Consider the following 22925-nt stretch of genomic DNA (forward strand, 5'->3'; position numbering starts at 1 on the left):
TTTGTAACGAATGGGGAATGCTAGCTTCAACTACATTTGACACTATTTCGATCCGCTCACGCCGGCGTGGTTTTGCGTTGGGGTGAAGTTAAAATGGCATATTATTTAGATAATTACCGCTCACTGGTTAAAACCGTGTCTAATGATGATAGGTCTAAGATCATAAGCGTGATGAAATTGGATTCCGATTCGTGGAAGCTCAGGGGCCATTCGTAAACAACTCGTTCTATTCCGGGACAAGCCAAATAGCGACTCGAGGCTCTCTCATGCGATCGGGTTCCGTCTTAGCGCAAACTGGTATACCTAAAACAACATGGTCAACTCGTTGCGTAATGGTTCACAAATATTTCCCCATATATTATATATATTTCAGATGCAATTTAAAGCACATCTGGACATGCGGAATTATACAGTATGAGTGAACACAATCAACTGTGTCTTGGGTATATTTTTAGATGCAAAACATATGTAAAATAAAAAAATATTTCTGTGGGATTCTTTGACGAAGAACTTGAAATCATACTCGCATTCTGATTGGTTTGTCGTATTTTCGCACATAACATTCATAGATAGGGGGACGAGTCTTCTTACAGGTTACGGAAACGGGCGAGTGGTGACGAATGCTAACGGGTATAAATCTGCCCATTATTCGTCCCCTCTCGCATGTTTCCGTAACCTCTACATTCGGCTTGTAGCCGAATGGAATGGTTACGGAAACATACGAGGGAGGACGAAAGGAATGACCGGGTCGCCCACATACTGGGATGTCGGGAATCTGATGATCGTAACCCAAAACTGGGCCTCTGTACGTGTTGTCAATGTTACAAATGCTAAGCAGAGAACGTGTTTGAGAGTCCCAATGACATTTTTTTAAATATACATGCACTGAACTACAAAACAGTTTAACCTCAGGTTCAGTCACAAAGGATAGTGCCCTAAGAATGTCTTTATTTATATTTTTGTTGCTCTTCTTGTTCCAAAGGTGAAATAGTTTGCCGCACTCAGCAATATTTCAGCTCCACGTCGGCGGTCTCTAAGTAGTGATTGATATCATGAGCATCGATCTACGCAGTTGGGATACGATGACATCCATCAACTAAATCAGCGAGCCTGACCACCCGATCCCGTTAGTCACCTCTTACGACAAGCATTTGTTACTGGAGACCTATTCAAAGCTGGATCTTCATGGGCTAAAAGTGAATGAGTGTAACACTATATATAAACATACTTTGAGACATATTAAAAAGATTAAACTTGGCAAAACTGATCATCAAGGTTGAAATAAAAGTGTCAAATGATCTTAAAGTGAAACACAACACTATTCGTTGAGAAATGGCATCACAAGTGACAAGTGAGTATCTCGTGTGTCCGCCATGTGCATTGACGTCATTCAACCGTCTTTGAATCTCGTCCCACAGGTGCTCAATGGGATTTAATTCGGGACTTAGGGCAGGCCATTGCATGGATCTGATCTCTTGTTGCTCTCGCAGTGTGGGCACGGGCGTTATCATGCTGAAACTCAGGGTTGCGGCGACGTGCCAAATGAGGCATGGCGTGTGGTCACAAGAATTGATCAATGTCCCGAGCTGCTGTGACACCAATGCCTCTCCCTGGACCGATGTACTGGAAGACCACAGGGCCGACCGTCTGTGCAAGACCAATTCCACCCCACACAATGATGCTCGGACCACCCCACGAGTCTCTCTCAACAACACAAGCACCGAATAACGTTCCCCACGGCATCGCCAGATTCTCTCTGCCATCTGCTGTTGAGATACAGTAACCACTCTGGTCTGAGAAGAGGACTCTTCTCCACTGCTGGTGGCGCCAGTGCTGGTGCCGTGTTGCCCACCGAAGACGGTTCCGGCGATGACAGTGGAGGTGTCTGCTAGTCAATCGTCGACGCACGGTGTCCGCACGGTGTCGCTGGTGTGTCCCCATGGACTGTCGAGCAGTTTCCGCAGCAGTAACAAAGCGATCTTGAAGATGCTGTCGCACAATCTGACGACCCTGACGTCGGGTTGTGACTCTTGGTCTTCCACTACGTGTTCGGTCATCTGTAGTGTTAGTGGTCTGGTAACGTTGCTGGTCCTGTATATGGTCCTTATGTGGACTTATAATGCATTGGCTACTTGCCGGGCGGTTTGTCCAGCTTGCAATCGTCCAAGAGCTTGGTGTCGCTGATTTCTTGTCAATCTTGGCTTGTGGTAGCAATTCAATAACGAATGAATGTTATCCGATCTGGTTGGACCTTTATAGGGCAGAAATTGGGAAACGTATGTGCATTTCAATTTACACGGAACTCACGCGCATCGGGTTACCATGGTCGTTGCCGTGATGCGTTTGGGCGATCGGTTTTATTGTCATGTGCTTTGGGATTTTTTATCATCAAATTTTCATTTTTCCGGATAAGGTAATGTTAAATTTTAGAAACTTTGAAAAAAAACCCAAGATATTTGAATGACAACTTTTCATGCATTGTTACTTGGGGTGACGTTTCTTTTGCGGTTCAGTATATATGACAGGTCACGCTTACGTCATGAAAATGTCAACTGAACAAAGAAATAAAGATCATCCACAGACTGGCGTTCAGTTTTTCAGCTAAGGGACCGCCCATTTGTCCCAAAACAACAAATTATATATACTTATTGTTTAAGAAAACCTTCTCAATGGGTTTGGCTATTTAAACATGTTTAAATAATGACACATGACTAAAGAGGGCAATGTATTCATTTTGGCTGCGACAGACATTTACATATAAATACGGGGTTTTTTTCCAGTGAGTACGAGGAAACGGCTTCCTGTCATTTTTTTTTTAAATTACCATATCCATAAATCAAATCACTCTGTATATTGTGAAAATACACAATAGAGAGAGAGAGAGAGAGAGAGAGAGAGAGAGAGAGAGAGAGAGAGAGAGAGAGAGAGAGAGAGATCACTACACGAATTCAATACAGTGTAAGGGGCGCAACTCTGTACACACACAAATAATTGCTCCATGCATAAAACATGATGCACCCACAATGTGTTATATTCTCTGAAAGATGATTCGTCAACTTCTTTGCGATGTGCGTCAGTTGGAAAATTCCTTCACAACACAGGTACACTGAGACAACCAGGAGCTCGGTGTGTAATACTTACATGACAACCTGGCCTGGAGGAGTAATTCTTTCACACAATAACATACATGACATGAGTTCAGCCAGACGTTACATATATATATATATTACATATACACTAGGATGAGCGAACACGGTTATTCTGACACGCATGCAAAGAAGGGACAGAAAATAGATTTCATTCTATTTGTAGTAAATTCAAACCTTTTTATACCCCGTAACTAAAAAATGGGTTTTACGGCTTCTATTTAGCCTAAAGTTTAAAAAAAAAGTTATACTGAGTGACACATAAGTAAAATTTATGACCACGACTTCTTAAAAATGACAATATTTAGGTCATGGTGACATGGTGACATGGTGACAGAGTTATAAACTCTGTTTTCCTTGTTGATATGTATGGCAGTCTGGGGCAAAATTGGCACATGGTACTGTTTTTTTTTAAAAATTCGATATCCCGGTCAGACCCCAGTGTAACTAGCTGGAAAGTGATTGACAGGTTGAGATATGAGAGAAGTCTTTGTTTGTTTGATTGTTTGTTTATTTAATAAAGCGTATTCTGTTGACTGAAGGCAATCAACATGATTGCCCAAAAAACTCCAGAAGCTCCCTTGATGCGATCATCGCGATCAACTTTATTATTTACAACAAACGTAACTGGAGACAAAAGCATGAATTAGTTCAATATGTTAGTCAACCGAATATATTTATGCACTGTTTTGAATAGGAAATAATTGACACTGTCATAATAGAAGAACATTAAGATGACATTTGACGTCAAATTTGAAAATTCATGTCATTGTGATCTACGAGATCAAATGTAATCCTGACATTCTCGGATGTAAAGACACTTTCAGAGTCTGAAGGTTAACTGTATGTATAAATTACTATAAGATTTGGCGTGTAAAAGGTCAGCTTTAAGATTACTGCAGATACAATTGAGAATGGTCTTGTTAAATCAGGAAGGCATCATCCCCCTTAGGCCCCGCCCCCTCTTTCTGGGGATACTAATTAGTTTCTTTGGGGGATACTAATTAGATACTTTTGCCCACTGATGTACAACGTATGTGCCATCAACCGCAATCAGTGCCGAACTGCAGGTAAATTTGTCAGCTCTATTCAGTTTATCATCCGGTCCATAGCCATGTGACCTACCAAATAGCCAGTACAGTTATCAGTTTTGAAGGACATTAAGCATGTTGGCATATCCAAATACATAAAATTAAATCATTTGGCAACATGTTACCCACAAATAATCACTACAAATAATTGACTAATGTTTGCTTAACAGATGCAAGTTGTTTCTCGAATTATTTTTGGTATATTAAATGCACCAAAAATACACCAGACAGCAAAAAATAGTCAACTTAGTGTCATAATTGTATATATATAAAACTAAAGTATTTCACTTGAGAACTCCTGGTGCCAACGATTCTCGCGATAATTGAAAATTAAATATTATGAATATGGTGTAATTTCTCAAAGCAATCAAAATTTATAAGAAACATGCAAGACGGACCATGTAGTTATAAACAGTCTGATCCGTTGGACAGTTGTTCTGAATAATGCTACATACAACGATTCTGTAACAAGTTTAGCGACGTGCAATCATGGACCTTAGTTCAGAGTTACTTCCCTTAGAGAATTCTTCTGTCAACAATATTTGTGAAAACATGTCGATGGTGAGTTGAGAATCATTTATTACGAACAATCCGTCTCATCAGGCAACATCGTAGTTTGTTAGTGTCCAGATAATGGTCTGCTATGTTCTTATATCTTTATTTGGTGTCACCAAATACCAATTTTAACTCTTTGATTGATTTCTGGTGTTTAGATCAGAGCCGGTGCCCTGTCGATCATGTGGAATGTTCTAGAAGGCGTCTTAGCAACCCGTTCAGAAAATCGTCACTGTGACAATATTTAAGCTGTCGTCGTTATTGTGCGATAATATTTCAGATAACTATTTAATAGTAAAGGCATTTATTTATTTCTGTTAAAAATGAAATGATAGAAAAGCGTGTTTACAGTGTTGAAACATTATTCATGATTCGTGATCTGACAAGTTTTAATTCACAGACGTCATCGAGACGAGTCTGTTCAGTTTTAACGCGAAAGAATGTTTAGACATTTGACATTTAGGGCAGTTATTTGGGCATTAGGTTGCACATGTACCAATTTGATGCCAATGATTGCACTCACCCTGTCGTGATGTGTCTTTGTGTGTGACTGATTGAAATATTGTAAATATCATTCATGATTTGTTTGACAAAGTCAAGCACGGTATTCTACGATAAAGTTGTTTTAGGGTTTACATGAGACCAGTTTGTCAACAGGCTTGAATGATTTCCTAATGGTGACCGATCCCAATTGCGTGGATCGATGCTCATGAAATCAATCACTGGATTGTCTGGTCCAGGCTTTTATTTACATTATTTACAGACCGCCATCATATAGCTGGAATATTGCTGAGTGCGGCGTTAACAACAAACCAACCAACCACCTAATGGTGACTATGCCTCGTAAGAGGTGACTAAGGGGATATGATGGTCATGTTCGCTGACTTAGTTGATGCATGTCATATCCCCAACTGCGTAGATCGATGCCCACGATGTTAATCACTGTATTGTTTGGTCCAGACTTGATTATTTACAGACCGCCGTCGTATAGTTGGAATATTGCTGAGAGCGGCGTTAAACAACAAACAAAAAAAAATACAAAAATACTCCTGCAAATAGGCAATTTGAGTTAAGTCAATGAACATGATCAAACATCGCTTTGCCGGACAACTCATATTTCAAATATTTCAGTTGAGCATTTTAGCAGTTAATGAATTGCCCTAATTACACAGATGATTATCAGTTTCACACAGTGAACTAATTAAAACATCTAGGCCTTGATTGAAAATTAATTCTAGATAGTGTAGCAACTAGTCCCTGGGTCTATTTGGATAATGATAACATGATTGACATATTTGTCATCGTATTCCAGCAACCACCAATCATCCTGCTAAAGGAGGGCACTGACTCCTCCCAGGGAACCCCACAGATTGTCAGCAACATCAATGCCTGTCAGACCATTGCAGATGCCGTCAGAACAACTCTCGGCCCTCGTGGCATGGACAAACTTATAATCAACGATAGAGGTAAGGAGGCTCTTTGACATGCATTGCGATGGAAGTCAGCTAGTTTTCTGAAAATATTATCACTCGGGGAATACATGTTACATAGCTGTACATGAAATATATCAAGATTCATAACTGATATAAACTTCAAGTATGTCCAGCTACTTCTTCCTGAGACTTGATAGAGTGCCAAGCCATTTGTCACTGGCAGTGATATTATTTCTTATTGAGGACTACTTCTGTTATGGTAATCTTGAGATTTCAAGATTGATAATCATGAATGTGAATATAATTAATTTTTGAAGAGCAATTGTTCTCAGTATACATGGTATACTTCATGTGAATAACAAATATTTATTCTTTCTAATCTGTGTTCATGTAATTACTGTTGAAATTCGTAATACTCTGATCCCAAATGATAACCATAACATGCCTTACAGTAATACTTTCATTTGGTTTACTGGTAATCAGGTAGGAGGCTATTCGCATTGAAGGTGAAATATTATGAAATTTTTATTGGTTAACTATCTTCAACTGAGGAAAGACAGAACTTGTCAATAATGCAAAATTTGACTGGATAATGTTTGATATTTGTGAACAGGTCAGGCAACCATTTCCAATGATGGCGCCACTATTCTACAGAACTTGGAAGTTGTCCACCCTGCTGCCAGAACGCTGGTGGAAATAGCCAAATCACAGGATGCTGAGGTGGGCACATTATTTTATATTTCTGTGCAATATGTGGGTATCAAATGTGTGGGTTGTCTAATGAATTATCAGCATGATGAGAGTGAGGCATTACAAAGTTCTATACACATGAGAGTACCCTTGCATCCCAGGCAAGAAGAGGCGGTCGGGTAGCCTAGTGGTTAAAGCGTTAGCTCATCACGGCGAAGAGCCGGGTTCGATTCCTGACATGGGTACAATGTGTGAAGCCCATTTCTGGTGTCACCCATCGTGATATTGCTGGAATATTGCTAGAATATTGCTAAAAGCGGCGTAAAACCATACTCACTCACTCACTCACTCATAGGCAAGGATGCCTCTAATCGTATGGCTGGGCTATACATATCACTGTTAACTATAGATGACTGGTTTTGCTGCTGCAGGTTGGAGATGGTACGACCAGTGTTGTGTTGCTGGCCGGGGAGCTGCTGAAACAGGCCAAGCCCTTCATTGAGGATGGCGTGCACCCCCAGATCATCATCAGGGCGTTGAGGAAGGGAGCTCTGCTGGTAGGTTGTACCCATGGTGTGGTCTGCGGAGTTGTATGTGTAACATTGGGGCAAGAACGACAGTTCCACATACATGGTTTACCATTTCTTTTGGTCTGTGAGAAGATGGCTTCATTCACTGGAACATCAGAGTGATGTATTGACTATACCTGCACATTTTCTCCTTGTTTGATTTGACGTTTCTGTTTAGTTTTAATAATTGCTATGCGTCAAACTTACTGACTTGGTTGATGCATGTCATTGTATTCCAATTGGTTGGATCGATGCTATGACATCATTCAGTGGATTGTCTGACTCGATTATTTACAGACTGACGTCATATAGCTGAAATTTTGCTGAGTGCGGCATTAAACAACAAACAAAGAATAATTGTGATGCTGTAAAACATTGAAATAACTTGTCTCTTACAATTTTCTGAATGTTCTCGTAGCTATATGGCTGAAATAATGCTGATGCAACATTAAGTTTTAACTCACTAATTCTGAATGTTCAGAGATCAGAGATATCGTCTCCAATTATTTGCAGGGCGGTGGGATAGCCTAGTGGTTAAATTCCCCACATGGGTACAATGTGTGAAGCCCATTTCTGGTGTCCTCCGCAGTGATGTTGCTGGAATACAGTATACTGCTAAACCTACTCTGTATTAGTGATCAGGCTTGGCAACTTGGTTGTTTGCAATTCATAATACCCCCACACCATGGGTTGTTCCTCATGATATCAATCACTGGTTTGTCTGATTATTTTCAGACAACCATGATATAGCTGAAATATATGTAATTGCATGACACAAGAAATTACATCAGTGGTACTATGTACTGCAATGTAATAGTATCAGGATTATTTGCAACTATATCTAAAGCCAACTTGTCTTTCAGGCTGTAAATAAGATCAAAGAAATAGCTGTACAGATCAAGAAGGATGATGTTGGGTAAGTACCTGGGGGGTGGGGAAGGGGGAAGAAGAGGCAGAGTGTTTCACACTGGAAATTCTCAATGGGGGATTTATTTGGGGTTAGAATTATTCCCTAACAACCTATGATGGTCTAACATTCATCTTAATGGACCGGATGGTCAGGCTGGGTGACTTTGTTGATAGTGTGTAAATGTAACCAAACTGTGGATCATTGGTCATATAAATCACTGGATTGTCCAGTCCTGACATCATGTATGCTCCATTGGGATCATAGATTTAATCCCAGGCTAGATCCCACCAGCAATTGCTTTTCGTATGAGACTATCAGCCATGATAGGCTGATTGTCTTGGTTGATTATGTGATCATGCCTCAACGGCGTGGATCGTTGTTCATGATATCAGTCACTTTTGACTTGATAACCTACAGGCCTTGTTCACTATTCCTCTAAAGCAAGATTATTACTTAGTGCAGTGTTGAATAACAAAGCATTTGTCTTTACATTTGTCCATGCAAGGGTAACTTGCAATGGTACGTAGCTGCCATCACAAGGAGGGGCACATCAGTTATTACAGGAACTGGTCGAATCTCCATCACATTGTCCGACATGTGGAGTAGTCCTGTTATGTACAGGGTGGTGTGTTATTAAGGTAATGCTAATGTGAATGTATGAAGTCGGCTAAACAGGGTGTAAGAATTTGTCATTGTTGTTTTAGGGAGCAGCGTAGCCTCCTGGAGAAGTGTGCCGCCACTTCGCTGAGCTCGAAGCTGGTGGCCTCCCAGAAAGACTTCTTCTCCAAGATGGTGGTGGATGCGGTGATGATGCTGGACGAGCTGCTGCCTCTCAACATGATCGGCATCAAGAAAGTGCAGGGCGGAGCCCTTGAGGTGAGAGGATCACCAGTTAGGCTCATTGTGGACATTGTTGTTGATGATATTTCAGAGCCAATTACTCCCACTTACCATGCTTGAGCCCACTCTCTCTTAACTTCGTGGCTAAAGATTTCAGTACATATAATCTTTGGATCATGTGCCAGTACCTGGTGAGAAACATTGCCTTGGTGATGTTTTTACTTCTACTCCATTTTTTTATTAACAAATCTATGTCATTAAACTTTATGACATAGGGATACTGTAACTTTAATTACACCAGTTGGCATGAGCTTCCTTAATAGACCAAGACTAGAAAACCATTGCTTTCCCTCTCTATATATATGGACACCTGGTTATTAACTCAGGATTCCATGCTGGTGTCTGGAGTGGCGTTCAAGAAGACTTTCAGCTATGCAGGCTTCGAGATGCAGCGCAAGCAGTACCAGAAACCCAAGTTGGCTTTGCTGAATGTTGAGCTGGAGCTGAAGGCTGAGAAGGAGAATGCTGAAGTCAGAGTGGATACTGTAGAGGTACGTTACAGTCCACAACAGGTGGAGTCCATTCTGTAGAGGTAGGTTACAGTCCACAACAGGTGGAGTCCATTCTGTAGAGGTAGGTTACAGTCCACAACAGGTGCAGTCCATTCTGTAGAGGTAGGTTACAGTCCACAACAGGTGGAGTCCATTCTGTAGAGGTAGGTTACAGTCCACAACAGGTGCAGTGCATTCTCTAGAGATAGGTTACAGTCCACAACAGGTGGAGTCCATTCTGTAGAGGTAGGTTACAGTCCACAACAGGTGGAGTCCATTCTGTAGAGGTAGGTTAAAGTCCACAACAGGTGGAGTCCATTCTGTAGAGGTAGGTTACAATCCACAACAGGTGGAGTACATTCTGTAGAGATAGGTTACAGTCCACAACAGGTGGAGTCCATTCTGTAGAGGTAGGTTATTTGTATCTTTCAGTGGACATATACATCATGAGTGTATCCATACGGCCCTGACGAGTCACAGAATGCTAATTGTGTTTCCAGGATGTAAGTTTAAAGCATTTTATTCCCATGTCCCCTATTACAGGAGTACCAGTCTATTGTTGACGCCGAGTGGAATATCCTGTACGACAAGCTGGACAGAATTCACAAGAGTGGAGCCAAGGTGGTCCTGTCTAAACTCCCCATCGGAGACGTCGCTACACAGTACTTTGCTGACAGGTGAGCGGCTGGCCGGGCAGTGTTGGCAGTGGATCTGATACTATGATCTTCATCTTCTGGGGATCCTAATCAGTCACATGTTATTTTTCTTGAATACCAAAGTAACACTTTCACACTTACGGAAATTTAAAAAAAATTCTCTGCTAGACAAGCTGGCAGTAGGTCCTGTGACTGCGTCAATACTTCTGGAAGGCAATGCATGTCATCTTTGATCTCACTGTGAGGACGAGACAGTGATTTGTTGGTGTCCTACATTGATGGGTGCCTCAATCATCATGGCGCTGTATTGCAGGGACATGTTCTGTGCTGGTCGTGTGCCGGATGAGGACTTGAAGCGGACGATGAAGGCGTGTGGTGGGTCGATACAGACATCGGTGCAGCAACTGACGGAGGATGTGCTGGGGTCGTGCGAGACCTTCGAGGAGGTTCAGGTCGGCGGAGATAGGTAGGTTTGTGTGGATGGATGTGATCTGTCTGAATGAGTGTCTTGCAGATGCATCACTTGGGGTGACTCTGGGTTGACAGCTTGGTAATGTATCACTGCCTGGTGTAGATGTCAGCCAATTAGGATTCAGTTCTGCTGAATGTTCTGTAGTACTTTTAATGCCAGAAGTAGCCAAGATGAGGTTGTAGCCAGACAACTAGATCAGTGCTATTGCCATTGATAACAGGTGTGCCTTCTCTATACCCTTATTGTCCCCATCTTCCCGAGGCAAGGGAGTTAACTGACTATGAAAGTCCAGTTTCCACCCTTGCCGAACTAGGCTGGAATTTCTGAGCTCGATTGTAGCGCCACCAGAGGTTATGTCAAGTTATGTCCCTAGTATGTCCCTCCTATTGAACTATCAGATTCCACCTCTCATATCTTTTGCATTTGCTTCAAACAAAATGGCAGCGCCCAGTCAAGATGATCTGATCGATAATCAAAATCTATATTGGGATAAAACGTCTCTTAACTCGCAAAGTGCATCAAATCAGGTGAGCACCTTCATTAAAAACATGAAAAGATTTGGGAAATAACTGTTGACTCCGAGTTGGCGGTGCACATGCTTTGCAAATTCTGCAATTAGAAATCTGCACGGCAGTTTACAAACCGGACTTCGATTTCGTTACGAGATTTTGAGTAGCCGATGCATAGATTTGTTAGTCCATCCAAAATATAACTCCATAATTCCAGCCAAGTTTGGCAAGGAATCAGTTAACTCCCTGCCACAAAGTCCCTCCATCCGTCCCCACACACTGATATTACTGGTCATGATCTTAAATGAGTTCGAATTTTTTTCTTAAATTCATTTTGTATAGAGTTATGGCCCTTGCTCCGTGCTTTTCAACTTGGTGCCTACTGCATGAAATGGACAAGTTTTCTCAGAAACTACTGAAATTATTTGAGTAAAGCTTTATATACTTATCTAAAAGATACTTGTCAAGATAGTACGATCTGCAATGGGGACAAGTTTTCTCAGAAACTACTGATGTGACATGAACGACAGTTTGCATGCTTATCTCAGTGGGGTGCTTGTCAAGACTGAGTTCCAAAATTGGCCCGTTAAATATTTTTTCCAAAGTAGGAGCCTTTGTGTGTATTAATTTCACATTTAATCATTATTTTGCATGACATAAAGCGACGCCAGTGCCTAACTCTACATATGGCTTTATAGGACTCTTCTTGGTTTTTTTAGTTTATGTTCACTACTGTATGAACAAACAACATTCTAATGTGCTCGATGGCAGGGGCTAGTGATAATGCTGTTTTCTTGTTCACATATGAAGGTACCCTTTCATTCAGCTGAAATACAATGTCAATGAGAAGTGTTGGGGTAGAGTTTTATAAGTTTTCTCCTCCCCCAGGTAGGGGCACGGGAGGCCCAGTCATCTAAGTTGTTCCAATTCTCTGTGCAGAGTTGTCCCCCTTGTGTGCCAATAATCTATGATCATAGGTTCCAAACTTGGTTTGCCCCAAATACGTTTCCAGGTGTGTCAGCACCATACGCGTGCTTGTGGGTTTCACCAAAGTGGTAAACGTCGAAGACCTGCATCACTTCAGGCTTTCCTCACATTGAGCTGACACACCGTTACACTAAAGGAATACTGTTCAAAGAGGTGTTAAACCCCAAACTCACTCACTCTACTCCAGGTTCAACTTCTTCAAGGGTTGTCCCCAGGCCCGCACCTGCACCCTGATCCTCAGAGGAGGAGCGGAACAGTTCATGGAGGAGACGGAGAGGTCGCTGCACGACGCCATCATGATCGTCAGGAGGGCCATGAAAAATGATGCAGTTGTTGCAGGTAAGATGGCCAGTCAACCCGAGTAGGTGCCATGAGATGTGGCGCACTCTTCATGTTCACATGGGAACCTGACTCTGTGGTCACATGAACCATAGGTACATAGGTCACAGGTATAAAACCACAGAAGCATGTGTCACAGCCTTCAGATTTTCATGTTGGAAAAAATGCTTGTTTGACACATGGTCCAATATGTCCCCCACCAGGATAGTGTCAACAGTGAACTAAGGCCATACATAGTGTCTGCATGGCCAATGAGTAATCCAGGTTCTATTTAATGTCAGTAGACCATCAAAACAGTTTTAAGAGGTGATTAACGGGATCGGGTGGTCAGGCTTGCTGACTTAGTTTATGCATGTCGTCGTATCCTATTTGTGTGGATTGATGCTCATGATATCAGTCACTGTGTAGTCTGGTCCAGACTCGATTATTTACATATCGACAACATGTCATATAGCTGGAATATTGCTGAGTTCGGCGTTAAACAACAAACAAGCAAACTTTTCAAATGACCTTTGATCCCCGCAAGCATCAGGGTGTAGAAATTTCAATTTAACTTTTCCTAAAGATATTGAGTATTCCTTGTGAGTTTCAAAGCTAGTTTTGAAGAATACCATGCTCCATTCACGAGTAGCTTATGTACCTCGATCCAGCACCGATTGATACTGTTGCTGCTGTAGGTGGAGGTGCTATTGAGATGGAGTTGAGCAAGTACCTGCGGACGTACTCCCACACCATCGCGGGGAAGGAGCAGCTTCTCATAGCATCCCTAGCCAAGGCCATGGAGGTCATCCCCCGCCAGCTCTGTAACAACGCTGGCTTCGATGCTACCAACATCCTCAACAAACTACGACAGTGCCATGCACAAGGTAGGTTTCCTTGCAGTGTATAGCTCACTTTTACTGGCCAGTTCAGAATTGTAATGTGTCCAGTCTTGATTTCAGATCATTGTATCTAGGCATGTTGTGGGCAAGGCTTATGTATGACTATTTTGCTCTTCAACATATGTCCATTGTTGAGCTTCACATGTATTACACGTCTCCAAGACACCATAAAAGACTGTGAAGAGTTGGAACCCTTAGTCATGCCAGGATCCGCTGATAATGAATTCAAATACTAGACTTGCTCCTGATTATGATCCTTGGTGTTTCAGTACAACCCACTCGTGTGCCCCAGGTTCTTTGTATTGGATGATCAGAAACAATGATATACTAAATGGTTTTATCTGATCATGTTTTGGAGCTAGGTGGAGACATCAACATTCCAAGCAGGGACTATGTTTCACTCGTGGGGTTTTGTTTGAATAGCAGGTTGAGGGTAGTTGGGTTGAGCAGGAGTGTTGAAAAATTATTTGGAGTGGATTGAACTGATGGCCCTATCTTCTGAGGCATCACAATTTGTTTTGCAGAGTTGCATCCCTTGGGCACACAAGAAACCTATAAATCCTGGTTCACCCCATTTATGTTTCTAGGTTTGTCAGCACCATACCTGTGCTGTTTGGCAACATCTGAGACCTACATCACTTTGTGCTTTCCGCTCACATTAAGTTGACACGCTGTGATATAACTGGAATACTGTTCAAAGCAGTGTTGGGACGAACTCATTATCCTTCACCCTATATCTGTGTGCTGTTATCCCCTACGTCTGTGTGCTGTTATCCCCTACATCTGTACAGTAATATCCCCTACGTCTGTACAGAAATATCCCCTACATCTGTACAGTAATATCCCCTACATTTGTGTGCTGTTATCCCCTACATCTGTACAGTAATATTCCCTACATCTGTGTCCCCTACATCTGTACAGTAATATCCCCTACATCTGTACAGTAATATCCCCTACATCTGTGTCCCCTACATCTGTACAGTAATATCCCCTACGTCTGTGTCCCCTACATCTGTACAGTAATATCCCCTACGTCTGTGTCCCCTACATCTGTACAGTAATATCCCCTACATCTGTGTCCCCTACATCTGTACAGTAATATCCCCTACATCTGTGTCCCCTACATCTGTACAGTAATATCCCCTACATCTGTGTCCCCTACATCTGTACAGTAATATCCCCTACATCTGTGTCCCCTACATCTGTACAGTAATATCCCCTACGTCTGTACAGTAATATCCCCTACATCTGTGTGCTGTCCCCCCTACGTCTGTACAGTAATATCCCCGACATCTGTGTGCTGTCCCCTACGTCTGTGTGATGTTAATCCCTTATGTTACTGTGCTGTTATCCCCTACATCTGTGTGCTGTTATCCCTTACAGATATGTGCTGTTCCCTACATCTGTACAGTATTATCTCCTGCATGTGTGTGCTGTTATCCCCTACATCTGTACAGTAATATCCCCCACTTGTGTGCTGTTATCCCCTACATCTGTACAGTATTATCTCCTGCATGTGTGTGCTGTTATCCCCTACATCTGTACAGTAATATCCCCCACTTGTGTGCTGTTATCCCCTACATCTGTACAGTATTATCTCCTGCATGTGTGTGCTGTTATCCCCTACATCTGTACAGTAATATCCCCCACTTGTGTGCTGTTATCCCCTACATCTGTACAGTATTATCTCCTGCATGTGTGTGCTGTTATCCCCTACATCTGTACAGTAATATCCCCCACTTGTGTGCTGTTATCCCCTACATCTGTACAGTATTATCTCCTGCATGTGTGTGCTGTTATCCCCTACATCTGTACAGTAATATCCCCCACTTGTGTGCTGTTATCCCCTACATCTGTACAGTAATATCCCCTACATCTGTGTGCTGTTATCCCCTACATCTGTACAGTAATATCCCCTACATGTGTGTGCTGTTATCCCCTACATGTGTGCGGTTTTCCCCTACATCTGTATGCTGTTATCTTCAGGTGGAATGTGGCAGGGGGTGAACATCCTGGAGGAGGACATCTCTGACAACTTTGAGCAGTGTGTGTGGGAACCATCTGTTGTCAAGATCAATGCCATCACAGCAGCTGCAGAAGCATCCTGTCTCATCCTGTCCGTTGACGAGACCATTAGGAATCCTAAATCCGAGGTAGGAGGCCCTGGACCAGGACGACCTCCCATGGGACGAGGTCGGGGGAGACCAATGTGAAGGACATAATCATGGACATCTTTAAGTGCTCTAATTTAAATTATACAGAATCATGCTGCCATAGCCCCTAGCAAGCGTGTCTCAGCACCAGGACCAGGACATTCACGACTGTGGCTGCCTCTATTTGGTTCACTGCCCTCATTTATGCTGTGGAAAATTACAGGGAACTGTAAGGTGTATTCTGTAATTATCTTGTTTTTCAATTGCTCTGAATATTCTCTTCCCTCATCTGGTCCACAGAGCGGTGACGTCGCAATTGTATGGCCGATGTTTTCATGGATGTGCTACTTGTGCTTGTGATACACTTTTTGTATTAAAATTTCCACATCATCCTCGCATACTTTGTTTATTGTGAGAACAGCTTGCACAGATAGGTTAGGACACGACACATACATCAAACAATGCTTTTATTTGGTAGAGGAAAGCATCTTCTTTCTCGTAAGACATTCAACAAATCAACTAGACTTATACATTCTTATAAAAACATTCAGTTCTTTTTTCCCCACCAAGTAAAGTTTATTATAAAGCTTTGCTATGACCAATGGCTGAATCAGGACCTTATTTTGGTCTTAGATTTCAGTTTATATTGAATTATAGACGTAACCAGCTCAAAACATGGAGTAGCATATTTACAGATAAGAAAGTACAAATTGTTTTGACTGTAATGCATTTATTGTCAGAACAAAGACTTCAGGTGAATCACTGATTTTGAAGTATATTTTAGCGATGAAGTATGATTAACAAAAATAAAAAGCATTTGCAACATGTCCTGGCATCCAAATTGAACCAAATGGAATGATTTGAAAACCTTGAGTTACCATTTCTGTGAAACCACACACGCTGCTTCAGGCTCATTGGCACAGTGGCATGGACAAACTGTGTTCTGTAGGATATGTATCAATATAAATACTATATCACGATATTCAATAACATGCATTTCAATTCATCCATGTAGACATTTTGATTGACACTGACAAACATCATGACCCTGCATAACTGGGCACTGTTCTGGGGAATACAGACATGGAAGGTATTTTGATCAGTTTGTCAACTACACACACACAAAATGCATACAGAACATGTAAAATGTATATATTGGATTACAGAAACACACAACAATCATCAGCATATCAAATGCCAATATACATAAAAGCTTGCTGAACATAAGATGTCTGGGGTTGAATGTCACTTCCTGCGATATTCATAATACCGGTAATATGAATTAACACTCTCAGTGAAAACAGTTGCATGCTCTTACACTGTAGAATTATCCAATTCAACTTTTTTTCTATTTCTTCATATTTAAAATATCTTATTTTATGGGTTTGGCAGGTGCTTAAAGTTTCCTGAAATCAATTTTGAGACCTTGTAAAGTGACTTAATCTCGACTCCAGGCACATCCATCCTCCCTGAAACAGCTGCCAACTAATTGTCCTGGGCCACAGATGTTACATTTGTATATGTATGGAATGCGGTTGTTAGTTTATTATCTCAAACCTGGTACTGTCACAGAAGTAAACTGGAATGTTTACAAAGTACTTAAAAATAGTGCCACATCACCAGCCCAATCTGACATCTTTCACAGTGAGGAAATGTTGCAGATTTTTTCCATGATCTCTCCGTGACATTAATATTTACAGGAGCGTTTCTAAGCTATGTCATCTCATTGGCAATCACCTCAACATGCACATTGCTATATAAGTACAAAAGTCTTGAAGTGATGTTAAACCCAATTTCACCTCACCTCTAGCATCTCAACTTGCTTCAGTCAGACTGGCTATAGCATAGCACTAATATCTCATGGAATGTGGTCCTATTTACAAGATTTTATTACCCAGAATCTGGGTTGGGGAAAGAATGGGGTGCTGTATACACCGTTTCTCACATAGGCTCTCTTGCTCTTGTTTCGACATCCAGCCATTGTGACACTCTTGTGTGATACTTCACCTCACAAATATCAACAAGAGGACAAGTCATCCCTTGCAATGGCAAATACTTGTATTGATGGCTTTATCGGGCATTATCTACCCCCATTTGCAGTCAAAAGTTGTTGCTATGGAAACTCAAAAAACACATTTTAAATGGACACTGTCCGTCTGTGTAAATTGTCATTTCCAGGGCAGATTTTTGAAAAATGTATTTTATATTGTTCATTAGGATATATATATATATGGTCGTATTGTTTACATGGTACGATACAGGAATTATCACTACCATATGATAAAGATGTTCTTTGTGAACAGGACTGAGTTGCTCCCCTTATCGCAGGGTTGGCTGGAGGTTACACAAGACTAGATGTGAAAGACCTGGTAGGTGCACATGTACTGAAAGTGATACTGTGTCATATCATAAACACACGAAACTAAAGGCATGGATGTGATAAATCTCTATTGGAGATAAGTGTCCTTGTGTTAATACAAAGAATCGCTGCATCCGTCACATCAGTGATATTCTGCTAACATCACACAACCTATAAATGATCACAAGTTCAGACCTGGAAAAGAATGGTTCAGGAATGAGCACCAGCCTAGGAGTGATGTCACACGCTAGGCTAGCTTGGCTCTTGTGACCAGCATGGGGTACTGTAAGCAGGCGTTAAGGAATCCCTGCAGGGTCAGTCCCGATATAACTATAACAGTATGACTTTGTCATATCAAACAATGATATGAACCTGTTATTGTGAGTGTAGATATCATGATAATATCAAAGGTAACTACACAAAACAGTGAAACTCGGCTTTGAATGAGTGAGTGAGTGAGTGAGTGAGTTGGGTTTAACGCCGCCCCTAACAGTATTCCAGTTATATCACAGCGTGTCAGCTTAATGTGGGAGGAAAGCCCCAAGTGATGCAGGTCTAAGACGTTTACCACTTCGGTGAAACCCACGAGCACGGGTATGGTGCTGACAAACCTAGAAACATAATCAGGGCGAACCGGGATTCGAACCACAATCATAGGTTTCTGGCGTGCCCAAGGGACGCAACTCTGCACAGCGAATCGCGGCGCCTTAGACGACTGGGCCACCCGTGCCCCCTTGGCTTTGAATGAAAGCTTTGTGGATAATTATAGATCTTATTTTACTTGATGGTTCTGGCATTAAATGTCATGTCAGTATTCAAAGGAAATAAACAACATTTTAGTCAGTGATGTAAAGAGTATGATAATCGAAATACAATTTAAAATATGGAAAATAAATAATTGTGTGTCCTGAATCAAACTGTCTGTCCACTTTTCTGCAGTCCCTTCTTAAAACAACAATTAAAAATACATATAAAATGTACATTGATTTCATAATAAAACAAAACTTAAGATAAAAAAAGTTAAACGTAGATATAAGGATTCCAATCTCAAGTTGATGGTCACTAGTTGTGCTGTTATACTTAAATGACCTCAATGGCCATCCTACCTCATGACTCACCATAACATAAGGTCAAGGTCACAGTTTAGGGGTCATTCCTTTACAGTAAACACACTTTTTAACAAGACTGAAATAATAACGCATGTGACAAAATATTCAGATTACAAAACTACTTTGTAAAGAACACATGTAAATACTACTATATAAGTAAATTTACATCATACAAAAATAATTTATCTCTGTGAACATACATTTCATCTGTAGAACTGCAAATAAAACGGATGCACCCGATTTCCCAATAAACCCAACCATTCAATGTTCAATTCTTAAAACTCCTAACCAAAATTACCTTAAATGTTTTCCAAATATAAATCCAAAAACACAAACAAACACCATGTTTAAGTTTCAATGGAATAACACAACCTACCACAAATTTAAACACCTATTGCCTTCATACAACAATATCCTTTCCAATACTGATCCGTGTAAGTAAATTCCTGACCAATTACATCACTATCAGATACTCGTAATATTCATCCAGACTTGATCCCGGTGTCTTCAAATGCTTCCATATTCAGCAAGTCTTGTGTATTTCCTCTTGGCTTTAGCCGCCCTGTACAGCCTGGCATGGCAGGCGAACCCAACAGCGGCCAGGATGAACAGTGCGAACAACACCGTTAACAGAACAAAGGTCACTGTGCTTATAGAGTTCTGCGGGTCATTCACTGGTATCCCATTACTCTTGTTCAACATAAACCCTAGCGACCAACCAATCTTCGTATTGGCAACCTGCAACATAAGCATGAACATGTCACTGCTGCATACATGTATTCAGCCATTTCAGAAATGAACAGTGCCTAGGTCTTGTGTTTGTAATATCATTCAGAATAAAGGGGCACGTTGCAAGCCACGAATCGTTTAGAGAAAGCAAATTAATTGCTCATCCCCGGGTCTGCAACAGTTCAAAGTGCTTGCGCACTCTTCCAAAATGGCGGCGCAACTACCCCCTGGTTGCCTTGATGTAATGGAGAATGAAATTGAAGAGGCTCAAAGACGAGCTGATAAAATTTATGACTACTTTAAAGATGTGGAGCAGACTGAGGATGATTGGGTGTTAGCTCAATTTGTTCATTTCCTCGTTGAACCAGTCAAGAATTTCTTGCTCTGCTGTCAAAGTCAGCCGCCATTATGGTTTGAGAATGAAGCGACTTCAGCCAGTGATTGTTTTGCTTGCAAGCGGCTGAAAGTACATCGCTGAATCACTGTACATCACTTGCAAGCGATTGGTGCTTTGCAACGCACCCCAGGATACACTTGTGTCATTTCAGTAAAAGATATTGAGGGATTACTCATTTTAGGTGCAATTTTGGATTTTGATCTGTGCCAAACTTTGGTTCAGAAGAGGCATTTTAATCGATTTGTTGATTTCAAGGTCATGCGTGAGAGAAGTGTTCTAAATTAGTGATGGGAGATGGGGATGGTGATGTCACTTCAAATGTGAAGCTACTGTGGTGAAATAGTCTAGGGAACACATCACACTAGGATGGAGCTATGATGCACTGCGTAGGTCAAGGACACAGACCATGATGGCTCCAGCCCCTCCTGACAGGGAATAGGAAGAACTTAGTATTTGTTTTTCATCAATATTTGACATATTTTCTCAACCTTGATTTTTTTAATTGTTATTTGATTGTTTCTGAGCTAGATGAGCCACTCCTCCTAAGGGAAGCTTGAGGCTGTAAAAACTTGAGATGAGAGCATAGGGATCAAGACTTTTGGTTTTTGCCCTCAGTCGCACTCTGCCTCAACTCTCTCTTCTTGAGTTTAACAATCTCAAGCATACATGAAGAGTACTTTATCTCACATCTCAACACTGAGATGAAATCTCACGTTTTGTTTCCAATGAAATCTACAGATACTAGTAAACCATAACACAAGTGTAGATGACAGCGAGCCACCCTCGCAAGCTGGTAAACCATAACACAAGTGTAGATGACAGCGAGCCACTCTCACAAGCTGGTAAACCATAACACAAGTGTAGATGACAGCGAGCCACTCTCACAAGCTGGTAAACCATAACACAAGTGTAGATGACAGCGAGCCACTCTCACAAGCTGGTAAACCATAACACAAGTGTAGATGACAGCGAGCCACTCTCACAAGCTGGTAAACCATAACACAAGTGTAGATGACAGCGAGCCACTCTCACAAGCTGGTAAACCATAACACAAGTGTAGATGACAGCAACCACTCTCACAAGCTGGTAAACCATAACACAAGTGTAGATGACAGCGAGCCACTCTCACAAGCTGGTAAACCATAACACAAGTGTAGATGACAGCAACGACTCTCACAAGCTGGTAAACCATAACACAAGTGTAGATGACAGCGAGCCACTCTCGCAAGCTGGTAAACCATAACACAAGTGTAGATGACAGCGAGCCACTCTCACAAGCTGGTAAACCATAACACAAGTGTAGATGACAGTGAGCCACTCTCACAAGCTGGTAAACCATAACACAAGTGTAGATGACAGCGAGCCACTCTCGCAAGCTGGTAAACCATAACACAAGTGTAGATGACAGCGAGCAACTCTTGCAAGCTGGTAAACCATAACACAAGTGTAGATGACAGCAAGCAACTCTTGCAAGCTGGTAAACCATAACACAAGTGTAGATGACAGCGAGCCACTCTCACAAGCTGGTAAACCATAACACAAGTGTAGATGACAGCAAGCCACTCTATTCCTGGGGAGCATGTGTAGCAGTTGAAAGAGTTGGTTTAATAACATTACGGGACACGGGAAATCAAAATACAGCTTATTCCATTCCTTGTGAGACATAGCAAGGAAGCATGACGCTACCTTCACAAACCCCTTTCAGTTGTGTCTGTTCTCACCTTTTCAACAAAATGTAGGTTGTTCCAGTTACTTGTATCAAAGCCGTATCCCCTTGTCAGAATGATGTCAATGAAGTTACTCTGGAAGCAGTAGGACGGGAGGGCGGACTTCTTGGCAGCTGGCATCACCTCCACCTGCAGCATAACCAGGGAGTCACCTCAGGGTGGTCTTACTACACTGTTCCCACCCATGTAAATGTGACTGCCCCTCATACCACCTCTAAATGTGACTGCCCCTCACACCACCTCTAAATGTGACTGCCCCTCACACCACCTCCCCCCTGACCTGGTAAATTTACTTCACAACTGTAAAAGTGACTGCCAACTAGACCTCTAGACCTCCCATAAATGTGACTGCCAACTTTACCTCCCATAAATGTGACTGCCAACTAGACCTCCCATAAATGTGATTGCCAACTAGACCTCCCATAAATGTGATTGCCAACTAGACCTCCCGTAAATGTGACTGCCAACTAGACCTCCCATAAATGTGACTGCCAACTAAACCTCTCCTATATGTGACTGCCAACTAGACCTCCCGTACATGTGACTGCCATCTAGACCTCTCCTGTATGTGACTGCCATCTAGACCTCTCCTGTATGTGACTGCCAACTAGACCTCTTTAAATGTGACTGCCAACTAGACCTCTATGAACGTGACTGCCAACTAGACCTCCCGTATATGTGACTGCCAACTAGACCTCTATAAATGTGACTGCCAACTAGACCTCCCCTATATGTGACTGCCAACTAGACCTCTATAAATGTGACTGCCAACTAGACCTCTATAAATGTGACTGCCAACTAGACCTCCCGTATATGTGACTG

At 41.8% G+C, this 22925-nt stretch overlaps 2 protein-coding genes across 3 annotated transcripts in view; one reads left to right on the forward strand and one right to left on the reverse strand.

Annotated features, from left to right (window-relative positions):
* Positions 1-4726: 4726 nt before the first annotated feature.
* On the forward strand, positions 4727-16174 carry LOC139452152 (T-complex protein 1 subunit eta-like). The gene is made up of 12 exons (XM_071233495.1): positions 4727-4798; positions 6105-6258; positions 6839-6945; positions 7347-7472; positions 8348-8400; positions 9099-9270; positions 9621-9785; positions 10329-10462; positions 10755-10907; positions 12597-12748; positions 13426-13614; positions 15616-16174. Exons 1-12 carry the CDS (start codon positions 4727-4729, stop codon positions 15840-15842), a joined length of 1704 nt encoding a protein of 567 aa, XP_071089596.1. The 3' UTR covers positions 15843-16174.
* A 1206-nt stretch (positions 16175-17380) lies between these two features.
* LOC139452347 (ectonucleoside triphosphate diphosphohydrolase 1-like) overlaps positions 17381-22925 on the reverse strand; it is a 51383-nt gene continuing 45838 nt past the window's right edge. For both annotated transcript variants that reach the window (XM_071233795.1, XM_071233796.1), the window contains 2 exons: positions 22098-22232; positions 17381-19988 (listed from right to left, as the gene is read on the reverse strand). In XM_071233795.1, the coding sequence (XP_071089896.1) occupies positions 19758-19988; positions 22098-22232 (366 nt within the window). In that variant the 3' untranslated portion in view covers positions 17381-19757. The remainder of the gene's footprint in view (positions 19989-22097; positions 22233-22925) is intronic.

This window comes from Haliotis cracherodii, unplaced genomic scaffold, assembly GCF_022045235.1.
Source record: "Haliotis cracherodii isolate W230 unplaced genomic scaffold, xgHalCrac1.p SCAF_9, whole genome shotgun sequence".
NCBI classification, from domain to species: Eukaryota; Metazoa; Mollusca; class Gastropoda; order Lepetellida; family Haliotidae; genus Haliotis; species Haliotis cracherodii.